General features: G+C 44.4%; 1 protein-coding gene across 1 annotated transcript in view; it reads left to right on the plus strand.

The window, feature by feature from the left end:
- The window catches only part of OTOGL (otogelin like), a 144,567-nt gene that overhangs the window by 41,682 nt on the left and 75,741 nt on the right, over positions 1 to 27,144 (plus strand). Inside the window, exons 22-25 of the mRNA XM_065403324.1 lie at positions 1,588 to 1,637; positions 2,387 to 2,549; positions 7,418 to 7,525; positions 8,947 to 9,085. Coding sequence (XP_065259396.1) covers positions 1,588 to 1,637; positions 2,387 to 2,549; positions 7,418 to 7,525; positions 8,947 to 9,085 — 460 coding nt within the window. The remainder of the gene's footprint in view (positions 1 to 1,587; positions 1,638 to 2,386; positions 2,550 to 7,417; positions 7,526 to 8,946; positions 9,086 to 27,144) is intronic.

Raw genomic sequence — 27,144 nt, forward strand, 5'->3', positions numbered from 1 at the left:
AGTCCCCCAACACTCCTCACTCACCCCACAGCCAACCAACAACTCAACCCCACCCTTCTCCTCTGGGATTTTCCTAGCCACTCAAAGTTGCCCTTCCTTCCCCCTCCCCTCCACTCCTCTCCCCCGTGGCTCAGCCCTCCACTCCCATCCTGGGCTAGGGTGGCTCCTCCTGATCCTGGCTGTCCAGCTCCACTTGCTTCACAGTCACTCGGCCCCACTCTGCTCAGGTTTGATGTGGCTGTCAAAGTTCAGTAAGTGTTGAGAGACACAGTGTTTCAGGGCTGATCAATTGGGTGTGGTGCTCAGAGAGGTGGCCACGCCAAACTTCAGTGAGTAGGGTGTGATCCACCTCACTAGGCCGCAGTGCTGCTGAGGTTTGGCTCTATCATGACAGAGGTGTGGCTGGGCCAAATTTGAGCAAGTGGTGTTGCATTGTTGTGCCAATTAGTTCCCCAACCCCCTGCCCCAGTTGTCTCATGTTATTTCCCTGAGATGGGGGCTTATGCAAGTGCACATGGGTTAATCTGGGCCTGTATCACATTACCAATACCCTGAGACACCCAGTTCCTGAATCAATATAAATAATAGGGTTATCATACGTCCGCTTTTTCCCGGACATGTCTGGCTTTTTGGTAATCAAACCGCCGTCCGGGGGGAATTTCCAAAAAGCCGAACATGTCCGGGAAAAATACTCCCTGGCTTACCTTAGAGCGGGCGCCGGGGGCTGCTGTGCTCCCTGACTCCTGGGCTCTGTAAGAGCCGAGCTGCCCGAGCGCTACCAGCTTCGGGCAGCCCCCATGCCTCTGGAGTCTGCGCCCCCGGCCAGGCACTTCCCCTCCCGGGCTCCGGGGGCGCAGGGTCCAGAGCCATGGGGGCTGCCCGAAGCCGGTAGCGCTCGGGCAGCTCGGCGCTTACAGAGCCCAGGAGTTCAGGGAGCACAGCAGCCACCGGAGCCCGGGAGGGGAAGTGCCCGGCCGGGGGCGCAGGGTCCAGAGGCATGGGGGCTGCCCGAAGCCCGAGCGCTACCGGCTTCACGGTTTGCCGGGCAGCCTCCAGACCCTGCGCCCCCAGGCGCTTCCCCTCCCGGGCTCCAGCTGCGCTGGGGAAGCGCCAGCCAGGGGCGCAGGGTCTGGGGGCTGCCCGGCAAACGGTGAAGCCGGTAGCGCTCGGGCAGCCCTTTTCGCGTGGCTGGGAGAGAGGAGGGAGAATGCGGGGCGCTCAGGGGAGGGGGCGGAGTTAGGGCGGGGACTTTGGGGAAGGGGTGGGGAAGGGGTGGGGAAGGGGCGGAGTTGGGGCGGGGAAGGGGCGGAGTTGGGGTGGGGCCGGGGGGTGGGAAAGGGGCGGGGTCAGGGCCCCATGGAGTGTCTTCTTTTTAAATATGGTAACCCTATAAATAAGTTACACACCGAATTTTGGACAGATTTAGATTTCTAGAGTTTAATGATCATTCCCCTCTTGATTTAGATTGCTTAAATTAGGTAGTGTTTTTAGAGTGCTACATAATTGCTAAGTTGTTTTCTTACATACGCAGCAGATATGTGATTTATTTTTTCTTGGAATAAAGATGGTTTGTTTTCTTTACACCAGCCAGTGTTTGAATGGAACAATGAAATGCACTGAAACTGCTACAACTGCAGGTGATTTATATTCTTGTCTTATTTTACAGTTTCACGGGGAAAATGTTTGCTATCGAGTATTCATTCATTTGCATTTTTATATTCATATACATCTCATCAGATGCTAAATATCACCACTTTTTGTGACAATGATTTTTTCAGTCTAAAGTTACTTATCTTGACCTAACTGACTTTCAATGCAACTTGTATTCCTAAGTCACTTAAGTAGAATTTTTAAAAGCACCTCTTGTAAGACATAGGGCACAATTTTCAAACATGGGTGCCTAAAATTAACCCCCCAAATTCCATATTAAAACATCTAAAGGAAGAAATCTGATTTTCAGAGGTGCAGAGCAGATGAAATTTTAGTTGGATTTCTGATGGAATTTGTGAGTGCTCAACACCTCTGAAAATCAAGCCACTTCATTAAGGGCTGATCCAAAGCACACTGAAGTGATTGGTAATTGACTATAATAGGCTGTGGATCAGGCCCTTGGTGCCTTGATTTAGATGCCTAACTTTAGGCACTGAAGTTTTCAATTTTGGACCTTAGTTAGTAGATATTCTTAATGAAATAATTACATAGAATATAAACGAAAATGCAAATTTTCACTTTAACTGCTGTCGAACACATACAAAATGCACTTATTTTAAATAGTATATCTTATTAATTACAATATTTTTAAAAATAAATTGTGAACTAAAAGAATTAGAAATCTTCAGTGCAAAGGAGCAGCTGATCTCATTCAATTTGCATTTTACATTTGAAGTTCACACATGCCCTGAAGGAAAAATCTACTATGACTGCAGATATCCGGTGCCTGGCTTACCAGCAGCTGGTGTGAACTGTGAGATCTCCTGTGCAAACCTTGCCATGAACTTCACCTGTGTGCCATCACCACCATGTGCAAGTGGTTGTATCTGCCCCCCAGGGTAAGTGTAAGCCAGAGTGTTTAGTAGTGCCACGGGGACAGGAATACTTTGCCTCCACAGGGACCCTCTGTTCTTTTTTTTTCTTCAGATAGTTCAATTTGTAAATTTCGTTCTTCTGTTTTGCTTGCAAACGTTTGAATCTATCATGCTGTCTTTTTTTCTGAGATGCGAAATAGTGATTGTTATCTGTACCACTGACCCTTTCTCTTGTCTCTGTGAGTGCACCCCCCACAGGTGCTAGGCCTCATGCCTTACCTTTTCTTCACAGAATCCTGCAGTTCTCCCAATCTTAGATCAGGTCCTAGGCTACAGGGCCCTGTGCATCAACTGTGTGTACCCTAGCTAGTCTGACTGGGTTTGGAATCTGCACTTCTTCCCTTTGGGAGCCTATGACCATGGGTTATGATGACCCAAAACAGCCTTCCCTAAAGCTAATATAATAAATATATTTATTTAGCCATAGGACCAAAGCATAACATAAGAGAAAATTATTTTAAAACAACAAAAGGTCTCCATTCATTTCTACCTTACCTAGAGCCCTAGGCAGGCCAGTCTTACTCTCTGGGGGATCTGTCCGGTGAGTGCCACAAGAGGTTGAGCCAGAGCATCAAAGAAAATGGTTCTTGCATTGTCTCTCAAGTGTTTGCTGCAAAATGTATATCCGGATCCACTCCTTCTTGGATGCATTTCCTGACAATCATGCTATTGAATTAACTCAACATATGGATGCAGTACACATCACAATAACCTGGTCACGATACAGTATTAATTATACGAGCAGTTCCAAATCCACCACACTGACATACAGTTGATTTAAGTTGGAAAGGCCAAAGGTACTACAGATATAAAATGATGTGACTCTGTTTACCTGTTTTTAACCACCATAATCCATCTCAGATTGTGTTGGATGAAACTGTGATGATAAACATTAAAATCTTAGTTGATTTATTTAAAGATTAGCCTTTCACTTTGTTGCATGGAAAATAAATTCACATTTAGTGCATAATTAGTGGTAAATTATGTTTCTGTATTTCATTGTACTGTTCAGGCATGCAGGGTCAATTTGTTTTTCTAGTCCCAAGCCAGATAGAATAGAATAGTGTTATCTCCAAAATATTTGGGTTAGAAATTATTTCTGTTTTACAGAAAAAAAATGTAACTAATAGGCTTCCTGATATCCAGTTTATTTGGAGTGTGACTGAAAGACAGTCCTGGGCAGGTTACAGACTTATTATAAATTTGCAATTGTAAGGCACTAGTGCTAGCCTCAGTTGATATAGTCAGTTGTTAGAAAGAGATGTTGAGGAACAAGAAATAATAGTGATCAGAGGTATCAATGAGACCAGGCTAATCTTTACCCCTCCTTCTAATTGTGAACAATTCTGTTTAATTTTTAAAAAGAAAATCCCATTATTAAAAACTTTCTCCCTGCCATTGAGTTAAAAACAAAAAGAAAAAGACTAGTTTTATATCTTACGTGAACGAAGAACCCCTTAATGCCAACTGGCAACTGGGTACAGGAATATCCTGATTCTGGTATGTATGTTCTGGTCTCAAATGAAAGCCGTGTCACACTGGTTATTTATATTTTTGTGAAATATATGTGCAGGTATTATGAAAGCAGCACTCTGTGTGTGTGTGTGTGTGTGTGTGTGTGTGTGTGTGTGTGTGTGTGTATACACATATATTGTGTGTGTGTGTGTGTGTGTATACACACATATATATTGTGTGTGTGTGTGTGTGTGTGTATACACACATATATATTGTGTGTGTGTGTGTGTACACACACACACACACACACACAATATATGTGTGTATACACACACACACACACACACACACACACACACACACATAATACCTGCACATAATATATATGATACTCTGAAACGTTTTAAAATCTATACCAAGGTACTGCTCACCATCAGATATGCAAAACAGCTTTTCTGTCAGGCAAGAGATGTGTGTCCATCTGTCTGGTTGTTTAAATGTAAATGTAAGTATTGTCTCATTCACAATGGGTTCCCCATCACCTGTCTGAGCTGAATGCAGATGAAGGATTGTAAGAATTTCAGAGAGGAACTAACAGGTAGAGGAACACATCTGGGGAAGAGAACCTTATCTTGAGATGCACTTCAAAGGTTTGCTGGGTTATATTTGCAGAATAAAGAAGATACTCTGTCATCCTGCTCCTGTTTACATTTAGGAAATGGGATCTCAGGCAGCTGAAAATGCTGAAAAGGACTTTGGGTGAGATAAACTTCTTTAGACAGGAGGTTAACCTATTAATTAAGTTTAGTCTCTTGCAAGTGTGTTATGATTTTGTTTTATATGTACCCGAGGACTGGAAAAGGGCAAATATAGTACCTATCTATAAAAGGAGGAATAAGGACAACCCAGGGAATTATAAACCAGTCAGCGTAACTTCATTACCTGGAAAGATAATGGAGCAAATAATCAAGCAATCAATTTGCAAACACCTAGAAGAAGAAAAGGTGATAAGTAACAGTCAACATGGAATTGTCAAGAACAAATCATGTCAAACCAACCTAATAGCCTTCTTTGACAGGGTAACAAGCCTTGTGGCTAGAGGGGAAGCAGTAGATGTGATATATCTCAACTTTAAGGCTTTTGATGCTGTCTCACATAACTTTTTCTTAAACAATGTAGAGAAAAATAGCTTAGATGAACCTATTGTAAGGCAGGTGCACAACTGGTTGGAAAAACATACTCAGAGAGTAGTTATCAATGGTTCACAATCAAGCTGAAAGGGCATACAGAGTGGGGTCCCATAGGGCTTTGTCCTGGGTCCGGTTCTATTCAATAGCTTCATAAATGATTTGGATAATGGCAGAGAGTACACTTAAGAAGTTTCTGGACGATACCAACCTAGGAGGACAGGATTAGAATTCAAAATGATCTGGAGAAATGATCTGAAATAAATAGGATGAAATTCAATAAGGACAAGTGCAAAGTACCACACATTGGAAGGAATAATCAATTGCACAAATACAAAATGGAAATTGCCTAGGAAGGAGTACTGCAGAAAAGGGGTTATAGTGGATCACACACTAAATATGAGCCAATAATATAATACGTTTGCAAAAAAAGTCCACATCCTTCAGGGATGTATTAGCAGGAGTGTTGTAAGCAAGAAGCAATTCTTCCACTCTACTTGGCACTAATAAGGCCTCAACTGGAGTATTGTGTCCAGTTCTGGTCAACACACTTTGGGAAAGATGTGGACATATTGTAGAAAGTCTAGAGGAGAGCAACAAAACTGATTTAAGGTCTAGAAAACATGACCTATGAGGGAATATTGAAGAAATTGAGTTTGTTTAGTCTGGAGAAAAGAAGACTGAATGGGGATTTGATAACAGTCTTCAGGTACGTAAAAAGTTGTTTAAAAGAGGAGCGTGATAAGTTGTTCTCCTTAACCACTGAGGACAGGGCAAAAAGTAATGGGCTTAAATTGCAGCAAGCGAGATTTAGTTTAGACATTTGAAAAAACTTCCTAACTGTAAGGGTAGTTATGCACTGGAACAAATTACCAAGGGAGGTTGTGGAGTTTCCATCATTGGAGATTTTTAAGAACAGGTTAGACAAACATCTGTCAGGGATAGTCTAGATAATATTTAGTTCTGCCTCAGTGCAGAGCACTGTACTAGATGACCTGCTGAGATCCCTTCTAGTCCTACATTTCTATGATTCTATGATTTGTTTCCAATAATCTTACTCACTATCTACTGAATCTCTAATCTTTGATGATGATCTTATTCTTGTTTTCACTATAAATATATCTTAGTGCTGTGGTGTTAAGCAAAGGGATGGTTCTGAGCTGAATCTTACAAGCTGTGTGTATAGTGTTCCCTTGGGCTCAGCAAACCTGGTATTTCTGTGAGTAGCCAGTGTCGGGTTGGATGTCGCAGAGGTTTGCTTCAAAGGGACTCAGGAACTGGGGTGCACCTGTTGTTAGCCTGCAAGGCAAAGTAAGGGCTGGCATAGCTCAGAGAAGAATGCTTGAGAGGCTAACAGGCTGGTTGTGACAGGGAGCTAAGTACAAGCAAGACTCCCTCTTCTTGGAGGCAGAGGGTAACAGGGTGACTCATACCCCACTACCCATTACATCTTATTAATTTGAAAAAAAAATACAAACTCATCCTTAATGCTAGTGATAATACTGGGAAAACATTACTGTGAACTTCGTTTTAATTTTTAATTGAAGGATCCTCAAACTTATTCATAGTGTGGATGGCATCTATTTGCATAGACCACTTCCCCACTCAGCCACAACGGCAGCTACAGCAATTGCTTCCCTAGAGCGTAATATCAGGAAAGCATGTAGTATATCAGGGGTCGGCAACCTTTCAGAAGTGGTGTGCCGAGTCTTCATTTATTCACTCTAATTTAAGGTTTCGCGTGCCAGTCATACATTTTAACGTTTTTAGAAGGTCTCTTTCTATAAGTCTATAATATATAACTAAACTATTGTTGTATCTAAAGTAAATAAGGTTTTTAAATGTTTAAGAAGCTTCATTTAAAATTAAATTAACATGCAGAGCCCCCTGGACCAGTGGCCAGGACCCAGGCAGTGTGAGTGCCACTGAAAATCAGCTCGCGTGCCGCCTGTGCCCAACGTAGGTTGCCTACCCCTGTAGTATATTTTAGCTGTTCTTTTATGTCGCTGAGCAGCTGGAGGTAAGAAGGCAGCACAATGTGACCAGCCAGCTCTCTGGACCACCAGCAGGTTTTCCAGTGACCAGCAATGTTATACTGGCCACAGTTGAAAAACTGTGCTTTAGGTGGTTAGTTAAAGCTCACGTAGTTGGATTTTCACTTTAAACAATGATTTGTTTTCTATTTTGAAGGATGGCAGAGCATAAAGGGAACTGTTATGTTCCTGATAGTTGTCCATGTACCTGGAAAGATTGGGAGTATCTGTCCGGAGAAGTGATAGCTACACCTTGCTATACCTGGTAAGTGACTATTATGTTTTACATATTTCCAAAACATCATTGCCTATTAATAAAGTGAACTTTATACTTAATACAGCAAATTTTGTAACGACATTGAAAAAGAAGGTGGTATGGGAAGGGAAATATCAAGGAAGAGAAACTGTGAAGGAGAATACATGAGAAGAGTTGAATGTAAAATCATGAGTGAGGAAGCTGGTTATTTGGTAGCTCAGGATACAGCTAGGTGAGCTTACATAGAATCAAAGAATATCAGGGTTGGTCGGGACCTCAGGAGGTCATCTAGTCCAACCCCCTGCTCAAAGCAGGACCAATCCCCAAGCAGATTTTTGCCCTAGATCCCTAAATGGCCCCCTCAAGGATTGAACTCACAACCCTGGTTTTAGTAGGCCAATGCTCAAACCACAGAGCCTATCCCCAATGCTACTTTCCAGTAAGGCTTGGGGCTATGTGCAGGATAAGGTACTACTTAGTATGAGTGAGGGTACCAGAATCTGTTCATTAGCCAAGACCATGAAAGAAAAAAAAATGGGTCACAAAAAATTAAAGGAAATAGAACAACTAAACAGCATTAAAATATTTTTAAAATTGGAAAGATAGCACCTGGATTCCTTTCACAGGTTTTCAACGTGGCCTGCATTGGCACCCACACAACTTTGTATGCGCTAACTCACATGTGGAAAAAAATATAATTGAGGGACACAACCTGTTTGCACTTGCTTTGTAGTCAGCTTGCATATACAAATTAGTGACAGTGTGAAAATGTTACTAGCAAATTGTTGAGCTCGGAAAATTAATTACACATGCATAAGCAGAGGCTCTGGATTTTTTGCTGTCATTTACACCAGGCAACTCCATTTAAGTCACTTCATGTAACTGACAGCAAAATTTGGCCCTCCAAATGTAAGCAACTTTGGGGCTCGTTTGGCACAAGGACATCCATTGATAGTAATAGGAGAGCTCCATGTATTGAACAAATGTAGATCCTGTCTCAAAAATATATCAAAATGAAACACAAACAGAAAGTTCTTAGTGTTCTAAGAATCTGGCTTAGGCATTGTGGAGTGGCATCACAGTGCTGGAGTTATCCATGCTGCCAGTGCACCCTGAGGAGGCAGTGGGAATGCTCTCACATGCCATGGAATTGGTAGGGTTTTCATGTTCATTTTCTGCACATCTTTATCAAATATGTGGGTTTAAGGCCACCCTTTTGTCACTTCTGCAACACTGGCAAGCTCACAGTTTTGGGGCAGCATGCAGCACAACTCTGGGTTAACATGGCCATGCAAGTTTTCCCCTTCCTTGTTTTTTCCCCCCACAAGTCAAAATAAAGAGCGTAAGAAAACTTCTTTGAAAAATAAGGGTTTGAAAGGAAAATAGCTTTTCTATGAGACATTATGGACTATATTACCTTTTCCTCACAGTGTTTGCCGGCGAGGGATATTCACATGCACCAGTTATCCTTGTCCTGCTGTGTGTACAGTTTACGGGGATCGACATTATTATACTTTTGATGGGTTGGAATATGATTACGTCAGTGACTGCCAAGCTTATTTAGTGAAGGTAGGAGAATTGTTCACACATTGCTTTTATTTTCCCTAGGCACACTCCTGTGTAAAAAAAAATAAAAAAAAATAGAGAACTGGACTTGCAAAGGGAGCCTGTACATTTTTTCAATATCAATAGTTGATATATGGAAAGAGCCTTTAATAAAGAGGGTGCAACAGAGATGTAAGGGGAAATCTATAAAGAATTATCCTATAAATGACTTTTTGTGCTAACACTATTTTGAATATGATGGTGATGATTTTTTTAATATAGTGGACAAAGTGTACATAGGTGCTCTAAGGACAAATAAAGACAGGACCTGTCTCTGCCCTGCCATGATAAGGGAAGACAAATCAAAAGGATGTGTAGAGACCACCCTCATCAAGCCATCTCCTCAACTGCAGTTCCCATGTATCTTTTAGATTTAAGCTCTTTGTAGCAAAGGCTTTCTTTATTTTCTGTACTCAACCTTGCTGAGTAAGTTGTCAGCCTTAAAACAAATAGCAGGGCATAGGAACAGTTTAAGATTGGCTAACCATTATTTGCATCTAGCTAGAATTGCATCTAGCTAGCTTGTTCTAAACCAGTGGTTCTCAACCTATTTATCATTTTGGGCTGCATATGCGGCCCACAATGTGTTACGTGGGCTGCAAGTTGAGAACCACATCACCCCCACAAAAGCCCGGCACAGTCCCCTATGCCCAGCCCCCCTGCCCAGAGACCCCTCCACAGAGTGGGGCCAGGAGCGGAGCCCAGGGCGTGGGGATGGGCAGCCTGACTCCACACCATCGCAGCGCGGGTCTGGGCAGCCGAACCCCATAGCCCGCCATGCGGGCTGGGCAGCCTAAAACCTGGGCATGCTGTAGCACCCCCCACAAACCCCTAGTTCCCAGTGCCCCCACCCCCTCAGTGCTCAGAGTGCCCTCCCTCCCCACAAACCTGCCCAGAGACCCACTCTCCCGCACCTTGCCTCCCTGCAGCACTCACCAGCTCCCCTGCTGACAGGAGCGCTCCAGCAGGCTGCCAGATACTATCTCCTCCTTAGCCAGCCCCACCTCCTTTCAGATCAGAATGGCAAATTTTGAATTTTTTTTAGCACACAGCTGGGCCGTGGATTGAGAACCTTTGTTCTAAACTAACCGTATAGGTAATTGCTTTGCACTATATCCTCTGTCACTCAGAGAACAATAAAAAGTGACAATGTAATTTCAAAATGACAGCTGTATTGCTCTCACAGGATATGTCTGCATTGCAAGTAGACACCTGCAGCTGGCCCATGCTAGCTGATTTAGGCTTGAGCTGAAGGGCTGTTTAATTGTGGTGTAGATGTTCAGGTTTGGGGTGGACCCCTGGCTTTAGGACCCTGCAAGATGGGAGAGTTCCAGAGTGTGGGCTGCAACTTGAGCCTGAATGTCTACTCTGCAATTAAACAGCCTCTTAGCCTGAGCCCCCAGAGCCCAAGCTGGAGTCAGCTGGCCCGGGCCAGCTGCGGGTGTCTAATTGCAGTGTAATCATACCCAGAGACTGTTTTCCTGTAAGAGCAGCTAGCATGGAAACTACTGTGCAGCTAGATACAGCTTTTGCACTTGTTTGTTGGTTTATTTGTTTTATATCACATGTTCATTTATAAAATGCACTTGGTTGGCATAGTTTCTAGGGGCCTGATCCACAATGCCCAAATCAGTGGAAGTCTTTCCATTGACTCCAATGGGATCTGGGTTACACCCTGAATGCATGTGTCTAATTAAACTCAAGTGTGCTGATTTAACAAAAAAGCCACAAATTCCTTTATAATGATTGGCTGGCAACTACATACTAATGTTCCTAATAGCAAATATTTACATTACTTGCCTATTTTGTGTAAAAATACCATTACTGACACTTCTAAATGTATCCTCCTGTTACTAAAAAAACACTAATTATTTCTTCTTCTTGGTTGGTGCTTGTGGTAGTGTTTAAAAGTGAGAATCTGTTTTTGGAATTCTAGTAGTGTCCTATAAAAGAATATTTTTACTATGCTAATACAGTAACTCCTCACTTTATGTTGTAGTTATGTTCCTGAAAAATGCGACTTTAAGCGAAACAATGTTAAGTGAATCCAATTTCCCCATAAGAATTAATGTAAATGGGGGGTGTTAGGTTCCAGGGAATTTTTTTTCACCGGACAAAATATATATAGACAGACAGACACACACACAGTATAAGTTTTAAACCAACAATTTAATACTGGTACACAGTGATGATGATTGTGAGGCTTGGTTGAGCTGGTGAAGTCAGAGGGTGGGATATTTCCCAGGGAATGCCTTACTGCTAAATGATGAACTAGCAATTGGCTGAGCCCTCAAGGGTTAACTCTCACACCTACAAAGCAGCAGGAATGGAGGGAGGGGAGAGAACATCACAGAGAGAGAGATGCACATTTCCCCTTTAAGTACACTGCCTTGTTAATTAGATCAGCTTGCTGAGACTGCAGCTGCTGCCAGCAAGCTCCCTCCGTCCTGAGCCCTGTCGTGTGTTCTCCCTGCTCTATGGAAGATGGGGTAAGCAGGGTGCAGAAGCAGGGGGGAGGGGGACACCCTGACATTAGCCCCCCTCTGTCTCCCCTACTCCCTGCACAGCAAGCAGGAGTCTCGGGGAGCAGCTCCAAGGCAGAGGGCAGGAGCAGCACATGGCAGTGGGGGGAGGGACAGCTGCAGTTGCTAGCCTGCTGGGCAGCTGCTGCATAGGGAACTTAGGGGAGCGGGGAGCTGATAGGGGAGCTGCCGGTCCACCCTGGTTCCAAGCCCCCACCAGCTAGCTGCAACGGGCTGCTCTTCCTGCAAGCAGTGGACAAAGCAGGCGGCTGCCAAATGACGTTAGAAGGGAGCATTGCACAACTTTAAACGAGCATGTTCCCTAATTGATCAGCAACGTAACAACGAAACAACGTTAACCGGGACGACTTTAAGTGAGGAATTACTGTATGTGACCTAGTACGTCTAACTCTGATAAAAAGCCCAGCTTCTCAGTCATTATTATTCAAAATAACATTTCAAAGAAACTTTACAAAATACCCATAACTGTGTGAAATAAAACGAAATTATCAAAGAAAGAACAATGTGAACTTACATAACAACTTTACATCTACATCTACATGGCCTGAAGTTTTTATGTCTGTTTGCAAAGCACTATTCAAAATGATGATTTACAACCCTCTTCTACCAAAAGCCAAAACAAACAAAATCACTCACAACTAAACTCCTGATATGCATCAGGGCATCTTCTAGCTAGAAATAGAAGTTAACTTATTTGTTATACCATCTTGGCATGCGTGAGTTGGAAAATTAATAGCCATCTCTTAATCTGTAAATCATCCAGCCGGATAGGTACATAGCCCAATCTTTACTAGCCTCTCCACCTTCAGGGGGCTGTGACTATTTTGCTGATCCCTCACATTGTCCAGTCGAGTTTCACTTGACATTCTTCTTCTTATTAAATATATATATATTTTTAAATGAACCACTGGGAGCACACGGAGTTGTAAAGTTCAAGAATGAAGTTGGCAGTCACATAATCAAGGCATATGGCACATTGCCTGTAGTCCTTTCATCCAGTGAACGAGATGACACAACTGATGAAAAATGCTGCCTATGTAGATTTGTGATATCAGTACTAGCCTTGTTGTGTTGGAGACAGGTGCAATGGTAGGCCTACCTAGAAGCCTTTCAAACTCTGCTTTTTAAAAAAAATTAAGATATGCCTGGTTCACAATAGCTAATTTGTTCGTGGTCCTTGGGTTGCACTGAAGTGCTGAAGGATTTCATCACCCCTACAGAAGGATTGTTTACTACAAGCCAGGCGCTGTATGATGATTGATAGAATCAATAACATTGCTATTTGTTCAATTCTGTCTATAAAATATTTAGAGGCAGTGAAGAGACTGATTTATCAGATTTATCAGATAGTTTCCGTGTCTCTCCTACTGAAAGGTTGGGTGGTTTCTGCTTTAAATATTTGTCCCAGGGATTAGGTTAAACTGTTTTATTTCCTATCCATTAAATCCAGTTGATTTAGCTGGAACTCTGAAGTATATGTGCTATAGATACTCCAACTGAATATTAAAGTATACACCTTGTCTATCATTTTTTTTTTCTGCTGAGAAATAGGTCACTTTGCTCCTGCTAGTTTATAAACTGGCAGTAGAATACAATACTGGGAACTGTTGCTACCAAATACTTATTGCTGTGTTCTTTACTGACACAAGACTGAGTCCTTGAGTTTTATCCTGAATCTACGATAGCTGTTTTCTCAGTTGATAGGATAGTGAGTTGTGCCAGTCCACTTAATTGGCTGATGCTGTTTGACTTGGCATTTAGCCTTTCTGAATCTGGTGCACTGTGTTTAAACCATACACTTTATCAATATATCCTGCTGTTAAAGTTTAAGAAGATGCACCTGCTTGTGTTGGGAAGGGGGAAAAGGAAACACATTTAATCTTTCAGCCACTTAGGACATTTTAAAACACAGACTCAGTGTAATTATTATCAGCACTTTTTGTTTAAGATGACACCAGGCAAACGAAAAGGCTTTTTATGAAAGTTTCAAAAACATATTCTGTATTGGATAAGAAAAACATGTGAAAGAATTGAATGGAGCAATTTTTTTTTTAAATCAGGGAGGTCATTATTTCTCATTAATTAGTAATGTATTTCAAGATATTTTGTTTCATGTAGTATATAACATTATGAATTTAGTGCACGTAAAGGTTACTGCACTTGTGTATGACTTCTTAAAGAACGTGTCCATTTTAAGCCCTAACCATTTAAAATCTTCCTTAATTAACAAATCCTTTCAAAGCAGAAAATCTCTATTCCGTGCAGATCGACTAATCTTTTTCACTTCATCGTAAGTCAAGTAAATTGCTCATTTTTTGCAGGTCTGAATATTGATGAATTCATGCCAGCCAAGTATTATAGCTAAATAGAAGATCTTTCCTTAAAAGCGTAGGAAAGTAAACTCAGTGCTATTTTTCTACTGTAAAATAACTGAGGTTGTCTATACTACATGTTCCTCAGTTGTTTCATTCCTGTTTGTTTCCTGGTACTTTTGCATTTATGTTAAAATTGCCACTTGTGTGGTATATATGTAGGGCCTAATCTAATTAGTTCATAATTGCCTCTATAGCTGCTTTCACTCCTGAAATTCAGTCTCATCTTCAGTAGCGGCTGCACAATGCTAGTGTGTAGGCATTTTGCAGCCCTTCAAGGCCGTCCTCTTTGTAGAAACAGAGTTCCACATTCAGTGATGTAGGAGAGGTCATGTTCCCAGCTGACGAATATCAGCCAAGGAAGAATTTTGAAGGGTCTGTGTAGCCTGAAGATCAGCCTGTCCTTGAATGAGAGCTCTATGCTAATACTCAGAGCCTACTTCAAAGCCCAATGAAGTCAGTGAGAGTCAAGCTCCTCTTTATATCAATTTTTGGAAGTCCTTCTAGGTTCTTATTAACCAAGCCTATAGAGATGTCCCTCTCCTTTTTAGTCTTCACCTGGAAAGCTCAATACCCAGATAACTTTGGCTTGTAACTTTTTTTCCACTTGTTCCATCCTCTCGGTGAGCAGAAGATTCAATTACAGCTGGCAATGGGTTTATGCTCTTGTTCCATTTTCTCCAGATCAATGATTTCAGACTCAATTACCTCTACGTGCCTTTCTGTCTCCACCATCTGGCTATCCAGACCATTGAATTATGCTGTGAATGAATCACTTTTGTTCTCCAACAAAGGAAAGATTGCTTTCAATTTGTGCAGATTAGCATGGAGGGTTTCCAGCAATGGCTGGAAAAAAATTTCTTGCCATGAGACTGGAGTTATTGAGGAGGTGTGGTGAGATTGACAGGTTGGCACCACATGATGGGTCCTTGCTATTCAGCAGTGACCACACAGCATGAAGAAAGTTAACTTTTTCACCATTGATTTTTGCTTTTGGTGTTATGATTGGGCATGCAGGTGTCCTTTGGAAATCCCCAATCTACATTTTAATTTGTTGCCTGTCTGAAGAGCAAGACGACCATAAAAATGGCTAGTTGGAGTTCTGATAATACTGCTTGCTTCTGGTGTGTCAGGTTCCATAGACTGTTAATATAGCACTCCCAGCCATAAACACAAATAACCTTGTACACATCTGTTTTAGGGTGATCACTGTGTGTGTTGTCATTTCACTGCTGAGAGCCCTTTACCATATGTGAACTCTAAGCATGTGAGTCAGGTTGATGATGTTAGTGTGGGCCACATTTTTTGGGCCACCTGAAGATGCTGCTTTAGGGGTGACCGTGTGGGTGAGACTCTAAGAATGGGTAATGTAGGAGCAATATAGGAAAATGTTTAATTCTGAATTAAATTTGCTATGGGCTGAGTCAGGAAAGCTCCTCAGATCCTACCTTTCTGAATCTGTAGAAACTAGACATTACAGTATAGCAATATGAATGATCCAATTTTAACTTTTTTTGTTATAAAAGTTGTAATGAAGTCTAGGACTTGTAGTCATTGACAATGTTTTGTGGTACTCAGAAATACCTTATATGTTACTTAGGAAAAGTAACTTGCTGTCACAATTTCATTTCTACATTTTCACCTTACATTTTGCTTTACTAAGGAACAAAGCAAAATCTTCACAGTGACAAAAAAATTAGTAAAAACGAACAGGAGTACTTGTGGCACCTTAGAGACTAACAAATTTATTAGAGCATAAGCTTTCGTGGGCTACAACCCACTTCTTCGGATGCATCCGAAGAAGTGGGTTGTAGCCCACAAAAGCTTATGCTCTAATAAATTTCTTAGGCCTGGTCTACACTAGGAGCTTATATCGAATTTAGCGCCGTTACATCGAATTAACCCTGCACCCGTCCACACCAGGAAGCTACTTAGTTCGAAATAGAGCTCTTTTAAATTCGACTTCTGTAATCCTCGAAAACGAGAGGAGTAGCGCTAAATTCGAAATGGCAATATCGAATTAGGCTAGGTGTGGATGGAAATCGACGGTAATAGCTCCGGGAGCTATCCCACAGTGCACCACTCTGTTGACGCTCTGGACAGCAGTCTGAGCTCGGATGCTCTGACCAGCCACACAGGAAAAGCCCCGGGAAAATTTGAATTCCTTTTCCTGTCTGGCCACTTTGAATCTCATTTTCTGTTTGGACAGCGTGGAGAGCTCAGCAGCACTAGCAACGATGCAGAGCTCTCCAGCGGAGTTGGCCGTGCAATCTAATAGAAAGAGGGCCCCAGCATGGACTGATCGGGAGGTCTTGGATCTCATCGCTGTGTGGGGCGATGAGTCCGTGCTTTCAGAGCTGCGCTCCAAAAGAAGGAATGCAAAGATCTATGAGAAGATCTCTAAAGCCATGGCAGAGAGAGGATACAGCCGGGATGCAACGCAGTGCCGCGTGAAAATCAAGGAGCTGAGACAAGGCTACCAAAAAACCAAAGAGGCAAACCGACGCTCCGGATCCCAGCCCCACACATCACGTTTCTACGAGGCACTGCATTCCATCCTAGGTGCGGCCGCCACCACTACCCCACCAGTGACCGTGGACTCCGAGGATGGGATATTGTCCACGGCCGGTTCCTCCTCGGAAATGTTAGGTGACGGGGAAGATGAGGAAGGAGATGAGGAGGACGAGGCAGTCGACAGCGCTTGCACCGCTGATTTCAACGACAGCCAGGAGCTCTTCATCACCCTTACCGAGATCCCCTACCAACCGTCCACAGCCCTTACCCCGGACACCGAATCAGGGGAAGGATCAAGCAGTGAGTGCTTTAAACATCTAAACATTTCATTTTAACATAAGTGGAATATTTATATTGTTAAGAATGGGCTTTTCAGTCACTCAGTTAAACATAGAAACTTTTATTAATAACAAAACAGGAATAATAACTATATCAGTAATTTGTTGTTCATGATTTAGTTGGCTTAGTAAACTTTTTTCTACTAACTATGTATAGAAAATCAAGTACTGTCCGGATATTCATGATTAGTCCACAACACGGCCCCTCCACTCTGTAGTCCGTTATGCTCAACTTAAAGGAAAAGGCGGTCAATGTGCCCGGGAATGGACAGACAGTCCTCCTGTGATAGCTCCGCATAGCTCTCCTGGAGGTACCGCTCCAGCATGCGCACGAGGTTCAACGGCAGGGCAATCTTGTTTGGTCCCCCGTGGTAGCACACGTTCCCACGCCATGAGTCCATGAGGTAGTCGGGGATCAGTGCGCGGCACAGCATGGCGGCATATGGCCCAGGCCTCTGCATGCATTCACGCAGCATCCTTCCCCTCTCGGTCTCCGAGATCCTCATGAGGGTTATGTCACACATGACGCCCTGCTTTAAATTAGGGAGGGGAATGTTAGTATTTGGACTGCTTTACAGCCACGCGGTGGAGGCGGCAGAGGGGCAGCATACAGGGATCTTTCCCGGGGACAGCCGCGAGGTGGTGGGACAGGGGCAGAGCTCATGCTTCCCTGATTGCTGCCAGCAGAGAGTGGCCTTGCATTCAGTGCGAAAGGAGCCCAGTGCTACTATTACATGTTTAAGCTGCCACAAGTCTACGGCTTACCATGTTTTCCCGCAGCAGAAGTAGAGGTGTCCTGCAACGCTTCTCTGATCGCAACTGCAGGACCCCAGACACATAAGGCGAGGGCCGAAAATTCGACCTTGTCCTGAGTGCGCATGTGAAAGGTGCAGTGCATGGTGTTGTTCACAGAGAAAGACTATGCTCTTTGTTAGCAACTTCATTTATCTGTCTCAGGAATTTACTCCCTTTTTCCCATTCCAACAGACACATCTGCGAACGTCTCCCAACCCAGCCTGGCATCACACTCCCAGAGGCTAGCGCAGATTAGAAGAAGGAAGAGAAAAACTCGTGAAGACATGTTTTATGAACTTATGGAGTGCTCACGAGAGCAGGCAGCCCAGACGACACAGTGGAGGGAGAACTTGTCACAAATGCACAGAGCAGTCATGGAACGGGAGGAGAGGTGGCGCCAGGAGGACCAGCAGGCTACTCAAACCCTGCTTGGACTAATGAGGGAGCAAACGGAGACGCTCCGGCGCCTAGTGGATGTTCTGCAAGACCGGAGGCAGGAGGACAGAGCACTGCTGCTGTCTATCTCTAACCGCCCTCCCCCGCCACCAAGTCCCACACCCCCCTCACCAAAAGTACAAAGAAGGAGGGGCGGCAAGGGCCGTTAAAACTGTCAGTCGGCCACTGCACACTGCTGCAGCAATGGAAGGCTCTCGTTCCAAAGTTTGAAAAGTCCTTTCCTACCCATCTCACACTAGCCCATGTCCAAGTTTCCTTCCCCCCCCCCCCCTTTTCATGTGCGGTTCGTAATAAAACATCGGTTTCTGTTAAGTACTGTTTCCGAGAGTGTCTTTTGGAGGGGATTCTGTCTGAAGGGGGGGAAGGGGTTTGTTACTTGGACAGGACAGTCACCTGTAGCAGGCTACAGAGGCGGGGGCAGGTCCAGCATCAGGACACATACACAGCACAGTCACCAGTTACCCTGGTCAGTCTGGGAGGCGGTTTTCTTGTTCTGGGGTGCGAGGGGGATTGATCTGTGACTTTGTGTCGGGGGAGGGCAGTTAGAGATCCTATGCCGCGGTCCTTATCCTGGATCACAGAGCCACGCAGCAGGGGATCTGTTACCCTCCGCCCCCTGCCAGAAAGTCACTTGGCCGACACATACATCCAGTCCCGCCCAGGACTGCTGGCAGGCTGCGTTGAAACAACCAATGCAGCACTGCGGAGCCTGTCATTCCCGGACTTTAGAAGCATCATTTGCATCAAAACAGTAAGCCCGCCCCCCGCCACAGTCTGCGTCCCCGGTTTAAAACATTCCCGCGAAAACAGTAAAAAAGAAAACCTTGTTCATTAACAGAACAGAACAGATTTTATTTGTTGGGAAGGTGGGGAAGGGGGTATGTAACTTGGAAGGATAGTCAACAGTAACTGGGTAAAGAAACGGGGGCAGGTTCAGCATCTGTGTCCACAAAGTAAAAAGTCACTGGAGACCCTGTTCAGTCAGGAACCTGACTTTCAAAGCCTCCCTGATGCACAGTGCGTCCCGCTGTGATCTTCTAATCGCCCTGCTGTCTGGCTGGACGTAATCAGAAGCCAGGCTATTTGCCTCAACCTCCCACCCCGACATATAGGTCTCCCCCTTGCTCTCACACAAATTGTGGAGCACACAGCAAGCAGCTATCACAATGGGGATATTGGTCTCGCTGAGATCACAGCGAGTGAGTAGGCTTCTCCATCTGCCCTTGAGACGGCCAAAAGCACACTCCACCACCATTCTGCACTTGCTGAGCCGGTAGTTGAATAGTTCTTTCCCTGAGTCCAGTGCGCCAGTGTAGGGCTTCATGAGCCAGGGCATTAGCGGGTATGCAGGGTCCCCGAGGATGACTGTAGGCATCTCCACATCCCCAACAGTTACTTTGTGGTCCGGGAAGTAAATACCTTCCTGCAGCCGTCTACACAGACCAGAGTTCCTGAACACCCTAGCGTCATGAACCTTGCCAGGCCATCCAACGTAGATATTGGTAAAACGTCCCCGATGGTCCACCAGTGCTTGCAGCACCATGGAAAAGTAGCCCTTCCGGTTGATGTACTGGCTAGCCTGGTGGTCCGGTGCCAGGATAGGGATGTGAGTCCCATCTATAGCCCCACCGCAGTTTGGGAATCCCATCTCGGCAAAGCCATCTCTGATGAGCTCCACGTTTCCCAGGGTCACTACCTTAGATAGCAGTAGCTTGACGATTGCCCTGGCTACTTGCATAACAGCAACCCCCACGGTAGACTTGCCCACGCCAAACTGGTTAGCGACGGACCGGTAGCTGTCTGGCGTTGCGAGCTTCCAGAGGGCTATGGCCACTCGCTTCTGGACAGTCAGGGCTGCCCGCATCCGGGTGTCCTTTCGCTTCAGGGCAGGGGACAGCAACTCACACAGTTCGAGGAAAGTCCCCTTCCGCATGCGAAAGTTGCGCAGCCACTGGGATTCATCCCAGACCTGCAGCACTATGCGGTCCCACCATTCCGTGCTGGTTTCACGGGCCCAGAATCGCCGTTCAACAGTATTAACAAGACCCAGTGACAGCGAGATGTCCTGGGTGCTGGGTCTCATGTTCTCAGAGAGGTCGGAGCTAGTGTCCGACTTCATGCCGTCACGGTAGTGCCGTAGCCTCCTCTCATGATTGATCTGCAGCTGCCTCTGGTACAGGTGGAGGAGAAGCTGCGAGGCGTTGAGAACTGCCACAACTGCAGCGATGGTCGCAGCGGGATCCATGCTCGCACTGCTGTGGCGTCCGCGCTGTCAGTAATCAGAAAAGCGCGCGAACTGATTTCCCGCCGGCGCTTTCAGGGAGGGAGGGAGGGAGGGCTTGAGTGACTGACGGATGACGACAGGCGCCCAAAAGCACCCTCGACACATTTTTTTACCCAGAAGCCATTTGGGGCTCGACCCAGAATTCCAATGGGCAGGGGGGACTGCGGGAACTGTGGGATAGCTGCCCACAGTGCACCGCTTCCAATGTCGACGCTTGCCCCGTTAGTGTGGACTCACAAAGTCTCACAAAGTCGAATTACTGTCCTTAGTGTGGACACACACGTTCGACTTAGTAATATCGATTCCACATAGTCGAATTAACTAAAATCGAAGTACTCTCGTAGTGTAGACAAGGCCTTAGTAATATCGATTCCACATAGTCGAATTAACTAAAATCGAAGTACTCTCGTAGTGTAGACAAGGCCTTAGTCTCTAAGGTGCCACAAGTACTCCTGTTAGTTTTTACAGACACAGACTAACACGGCTGCTACTCTGAAAAAAATTAGTTACATCTAAAAAGTAGCTATTAATAATAAAACCACATTTATGGTCCATTAACAAAAATAATATATCACATACACTTTATAATACTGCATGCTTCCATATAAATGAAAATTTAAATATTTAAACATGCAATAAATCAGTACATCCATTAACTGTGCTGTTTAGATACCTTCTGTATCTCAAAATAATTTATACTGCTGGGGATCGTATCACTTTGTAACAGATACCCAAGCATTCCCAAAACCTTAATCTAGGGAATATCACATTTTTAATTAGAAAAGGATTGTTGTAATGTAACCTAAGCAAATGCCAAATCTGATACAACAAGCAAGGCAAAATTAAATAAACGAAACAAAGGAGAATCTGTTTAAATGATTTTATGCATTCTTTTTCTTAAAATATGAAAAAAAGAAGAAAAAAATCCCTGCTATATTTCTTTTTACCTGATTGCATCGTTTTGGTTTTGAAATTTTGATTTAATTAAAATAGGGCATTCTTTTAGAAATAAACGTTGGAATGTATTAACCAGAAAGATTCCCTTGTCATGGTACCATTCTGAACTGTCAATAGAGTCAGATTCACTAAACGGTTGTTAGGACTTTACACATACTTGTGCTAAAATCAAAACCCTGTATTACTATAAAAAGCTCCCAGAATAGGAAATCAGATGAAGGTCGTAAAATGGTATATTTTGGAAGTCACTTCTGGGGAGGGTATCCTGAGTGCATTATCAGACATCTGAAAATGGTCAGAGGGTGAGTTAGAAACTGGAATAATAACCCTCTCCATATAAAAACAGGAGTACTTGTGGCACCTTAGAGACTAACATTTATTTGAGCATAAGCTTTCGTGGGCTACAGCCCACTTCTTCGGATGCATAGAATGGAACATATGAAAGCTTACGCTCAAATAAATTTGTTAGTCTCTAAGGTGCCACAAGTACTCCTGTTTATTTTTGCGGATACAGACTAACACGGCTGCTGCTCTGAAACCTCTCCGTATAGCATTGCCACAGACCTTCCCACCCACCGCAGTTGCACCCTGCTCCTGCCCTTCTACTCAATAATGTTATCATTCGTTATTCTTACAGTGCCATAGAGGGGTATGGTACTTTACAGATTTAGCTGATTAAATCATTACTTTCTGGAGTTTACAAACAAAATTAGACTTAATATAGTCATAGGGGATGGCAAGGAAAAGGTGTGTGTGTGGGAAGTGAGAAATGTCGTTTGGTTGATATTTGGCTTGCATGTTAGTAGTTCCAAATGTTATTTATTTAAAAAAAATTTTTATTAAAGTGAGTTAATTTTTGTAGAAATGTGAGCATTATCACTGCTCTTTTCTCCATTTGCCTTTCCTGGTGCTCTCCTCCATGGTGAGAACCCCCCTTTCTTCCATATAAATATGCATCCCATCTCCAGTTCTGAGCTCTTCTTAACCATTTCTCAGAACTTGTGAGACTGTGTGAATCAGTGCCATCTGGTGACTCCCAATAACAATGCACACGACTCCTGCAAAGCCTTTTGGGGGCCATTAGCAATGTGCTTCAGGGAGGCAAGAAGTTAAAATTAAACAACAGTAAACAATGTGTGTGTATTTATACGAAAACACAAAGGTATATAGGCCTTAATGCTTATGCTTAAGTGCTTTGCTGGACTGGGGACAGAATGCTCTGCATCTTGCAGGATTGAGGTCTTTGTCAATAATAGATTAGCAACAATGCTTCAGGAGTTAAACATTAGGTGCCTTGCAGAGGAATTTTAGAGCACCGCATCACAATAAATAACAAATAATAAGCCTGGGCTTTCATGACGTATAAAAAGGGGAAACGGCTAAGTTTGTCTATACTATGCTGGTAGCATCCCCCTGGAGATAGCCAATAAGAGTAAAACAAATTCTACTTTTTTGCAGAAAAGTGCAGTTTTCAATGTTTTCAAATCTCCATATTTTGTCTTTCGAGTATCATTATTAAAAAAGTAGCAAACTCAGACAAAAATAAGTGAAATGGGACTTGATTTATCCTGTGCCATCTCCAGTCTGTCCCCAGATTCCGTAGGGAGTGCAGTGGTACTACCAGAGGGCATGCTGGTACATCATACAGAGTGGGAGCCAGTGAGCCTGGATATTAGGACCTGGAAAAGATGGTGAAGAGGGTATGCCTTTAAATCAGTTAATTACTGAGTGTCCCACTAATCCTGGTTATTTGAGCATGTAGCTCTAAAGCAGATAGATTTAAATGATTTTTTTTCTTCCAAAAAACAACCTTCACTTCAAGTCATCATTTATTGGGCTGGATTTTCTGAGATGAGCATAGTGTTCTTATTAGATGGCACTGATAGCAGCTGAAGATTTGTGACAGAAATAAGATGTAACGTTCCCAAGCATTGTTACGAATTTGGGAAGTGGTAGCAGTTTATTTTTCCTTATCTCAAAGGCATGGGATACAGTACAGTTGAGAAGTCTAGCAAAAGAACATTCTGAGAAGTTAGGACTGACAATGAGTTTTTGACTGAGTGCCCAGGTCCGTGACACTCTGCCTTTCACGTTGCTTAGCAACTCCATGTTATCACAAAGAAACTGATATTAAGTCGGAACAGGCTGGATATGGTAATTTACGTGGGAAGATACTAGTTTCTCTTGAAGTGGGAAAACCATTTTATTTCTAGTTTCTATCAGCGTGACTTGGTTTCACATGACAGATTGTAGCTCCCTCTTTGTGGACATTTTACCTAATAAGGTAAAGAGTAGCTCTGCTCTGGAAAGTGACTATGTAAAAATGACACCTTGTTATTCACTAGGTCTGCTCCCTGTCTATACTCGGATGTATCTACCAACATCGGTGACAAAAGTAGTTTGTTACAGCAGGTTACTGAGAGTGAGTTTGATTGTTAATAATTATTTATTATTTGTATTACTGTAGCACCTAAGAGTCCCAGTCATGGACTCAGACCCCATTGTGCTAAACACTGAACAAAAAGACGGTTTGTCTGCCAAAGAGATTACCGTCTAAATTGGACCCCCTTTTTTTTTTTTGCATCGTCAACAGAATTATTTACTAAATTGCAGTTGCACCTGTGCTTTGCCCACTGAAAGTAATAGGGTGGCACATGTGCCACTGGTTGCTGAATTTGAAGGTCATGGGACTACACAGGTGTAACTCAAGGTGCTGTGTGAAAAGGAAAGAACCCAGCTACTTTCAGATCTGTGGAGGAGTTGCAGTTAGGGGGGGCAAAAAAAGTCTTTATTTATTAACTGAGCAAATTTGATCCTGAAAGTTTTGTGTCACAATAAACATGGAGCCCCACAAGGGGCATTTTTATAGTGGGGGCCAGGGTTTGAGTGGCGGGAGAGGGTGCACAAGAGGCTTAGGTTTAAACACAGAATGCCCTTTCTGAGATTTCTGGTTTATTTCAGGAGTTTTGTTTTAATCAAAACAATACAAACTGGCAGTCTCTGGCTGCATTCCTGCCATGCAGCTTTCCATAAATGATCTCTAATATATACACCAACAAACAGGAAAGTACTTGTGGGTCCTTAAGGCTCCCTGTCCGGGCTTTTGATCAGCAATACTGGTCTGTCTCACTGTGCTTGTTGTCACTGCAGAGTTAATTCATTTTATAACTTGTGTCCACCCCCCTGAACTCAAGTCCTGTTCATACGCAAAAACCCTTTAGTGTGGTGGTGCCTTTAACTCGACTTGGCTGACCTATCAGGGTATGTCTACGCTGCCGCAGGGAACGTGCCTCCCAGCCCAGATAGACAGGGTGGACATTGCAGCTTGTGTGGCAGCCCGACCCTCTGGGTCTGAGCTCGAGTAGATAGCTTGAGTCTCCACCAAAGCCACAGCACCCACACAGCTATTTTTAGTGCACTAGCTGGAGTCCAGCTAGCACAAATTTGTCTACCCACACTAAGAGGTTTATACGCGCAGGCACACACACACACACTCACTGTTTTCAGTGAAAACATCACCTGAGTGTTAACTTGCAGTGTGGCTCCTCTCACTCAAGCCAGGCTAACTTGAGAGGGGTTACCTCGAGTTTTGACAATTTGAGATAACTCTGCATTGATGAATAGCCTTTAAGATCCTGAACCTAATTAGAGCCCATTGCCCCTAGGTAGCATCAAGCTAGCAGTGCTTCCCTGAGCAGACTCTTGCTAGAAGTTAACCCCCAAGCCCCACAAGCTGTGAGCTGGCTCAGTGCGGTATCTTCCTATGGGCACTATGGGACTGGGGGTTATGCGGGGCTGTGCAGTGTCTTCCAGTGATCAGCAAAAAACCCGCATCCCCCCACCACACAGTCACTTTTCAGATCAGAACGATACTTTAAGCTGTGCCACTCGTTGTTATTTGTATTGATTACAAGACTGCTTCCCATAGCTGCCAAGTTCTCTGCAGTCCCATACACAACATTTCTCGCTGGTGAGAAAAAGCAACTGATGTTTCACCCTTAAGAGCAAGGGTGTGTGGGGAAAACAGAATCTATCTCCTGCATGTCTCAGAAACCAGAGGGACCTGGGGGAGCCAGAGGACCCCAGGGTATTAGAGGGAGTTGGGTTGCTGGGATGGCTTGCTGTGAAAGAGAGCATGGAAGGGGGACGTGTATATGGCTGTTGGGAGGAGAGAGCCTGGAGAAGAATTACTGGGTGAGAAAAGCTGGAACAGCCTGAGGGGGTGGTTGTCGGTGGATGAGATGGGAAGAGCCTTCCTGGGGCAGCTTGGGGAGAGAGTTGTTGGAGCCAGTGGTAGGGACTGGAGGATTGTTAGGGATGTGGGGGCCCTGGATCAGCTACCCTCACCCTGCCCCAGCCTCTCCCCATTCTGTCCCCTTCCCGTTCTGGCCCCAACTGTCCCATCAGCCCCCTATTCTGTCCCATGCCCCTCCCTTTCAGATGCTGTCTCTGCCTCCCAAGAGGCACACCGGCAAGGGGGATCAAAAACAAAGTGGAGGCAGAAAGGCTCCCTGAAAACAGCACCACAATCCCCCCTCCCCCCACCCCGAGTGCTGGGAGGAGGAATTGTAGGTGTCTGTTGGTGAATGTGAGAGATGTGAATGTGTGAGATCTCAGCAGAGATGTGGGTTTGTGGGACAGGGCTTTCAAATGCAAAATTCCGGAATGTCTTGAAGGGGTGAAGAATCCATGCTTTGTTTGTTTACTTACTAACTTACATAATTCGGTAATTTTCCTGTCCTTAGTACACATTAGTAATGTTTTACTTGAACCCCGTGTCTCTTATCTAGTCTGAACTCAAGTAGCTAATACAGTAAAATACTTTAATGAAAGCAGATGAGTCTTCTGAGATTTTGCTGCATCGCAATATATTAAGTTAGTCATATTTTCTGAGAATGTTCAAGGGAACAAAAATTAGGGTATTTGTATGAGTACAAAAGAGGCCTCAAGGAGTTGTTATAGACAGTGTCCAAATGGAGGATGTATAACTGGGTGACTCAGTCAGGGGTGGGATATAGAGCTTGTCATCTTCAGGTTACTGTTTCATATCTAACACGGGCTTGTTATGAGCATATGCCTAGAACTGATCTGACACCAGTCTGACTTTACAGGAGTTTCTCCTGACTTACACTGATGTAAGCAAGATCAGAATCAGGTCTCTCAAGCCTTCACTGTTTGAAGGCTGTTTGGTGGCCTCTACATAACTTATGAGTAAGGCTACATTTATGTCATGCACAGGGCCGGCTCCAGGCACCAGTCGAGCAAGCTGGTGCTTGGGGCGGCAGCTTGTAGGAGGAGGCATTCCGCCCAATCCTAGGGCGGCACGGCCGCTTTTTTGTTTTGTTTTGTTTTGTTGTTGTTGTTCCGCTCCGGCCGCCCTGTAGGAGGCAGCGGCATGGAGGACAGGAGTGCCCTGCAGCAAGCCCGGCAGGGCAGCCCGCATCCTTCCCTCCCAGCCGACCGGAGCGGTGCAGAGCCCTCCCGGCAGGGGGCATGGTGGGAGGGGTCGCGTGGCAGCGCCCCGCTGAAGCCCTGGCTGCCCCCCTTCTCTCTCTCCCCCCGCTCCCTCCCCTTCCCCCCCGCTAGCCGGGGCACATCCTGGCTCCGGCCGCGCCGCAAGTTTTTTTTTTTTTTTTGCTTGGGACGGCCAGAAAGCCAGAGCCGGCCCTGGTCATGAAAGTCATGAAATCTGTGACTTTAGTTCCAGAGACCTCTGTGACATTTTCTGCTTCAGCCCCTGGGGCCATGGGACTGGAGCTGGCAG

Source organism: Emys orbicularis, chromosome 1 (genome assembly GCF_028017835.1).
Source record: "Emys orbicularis isolate rEmyOrb1 chromosome 1, rEmyOrb1.hap1, whole genome shotgun sequence".
NCBI lineage: Eukaryota > Metazoa > Chordata > Testudines > Emydidae > Emys > Emys orbicularis.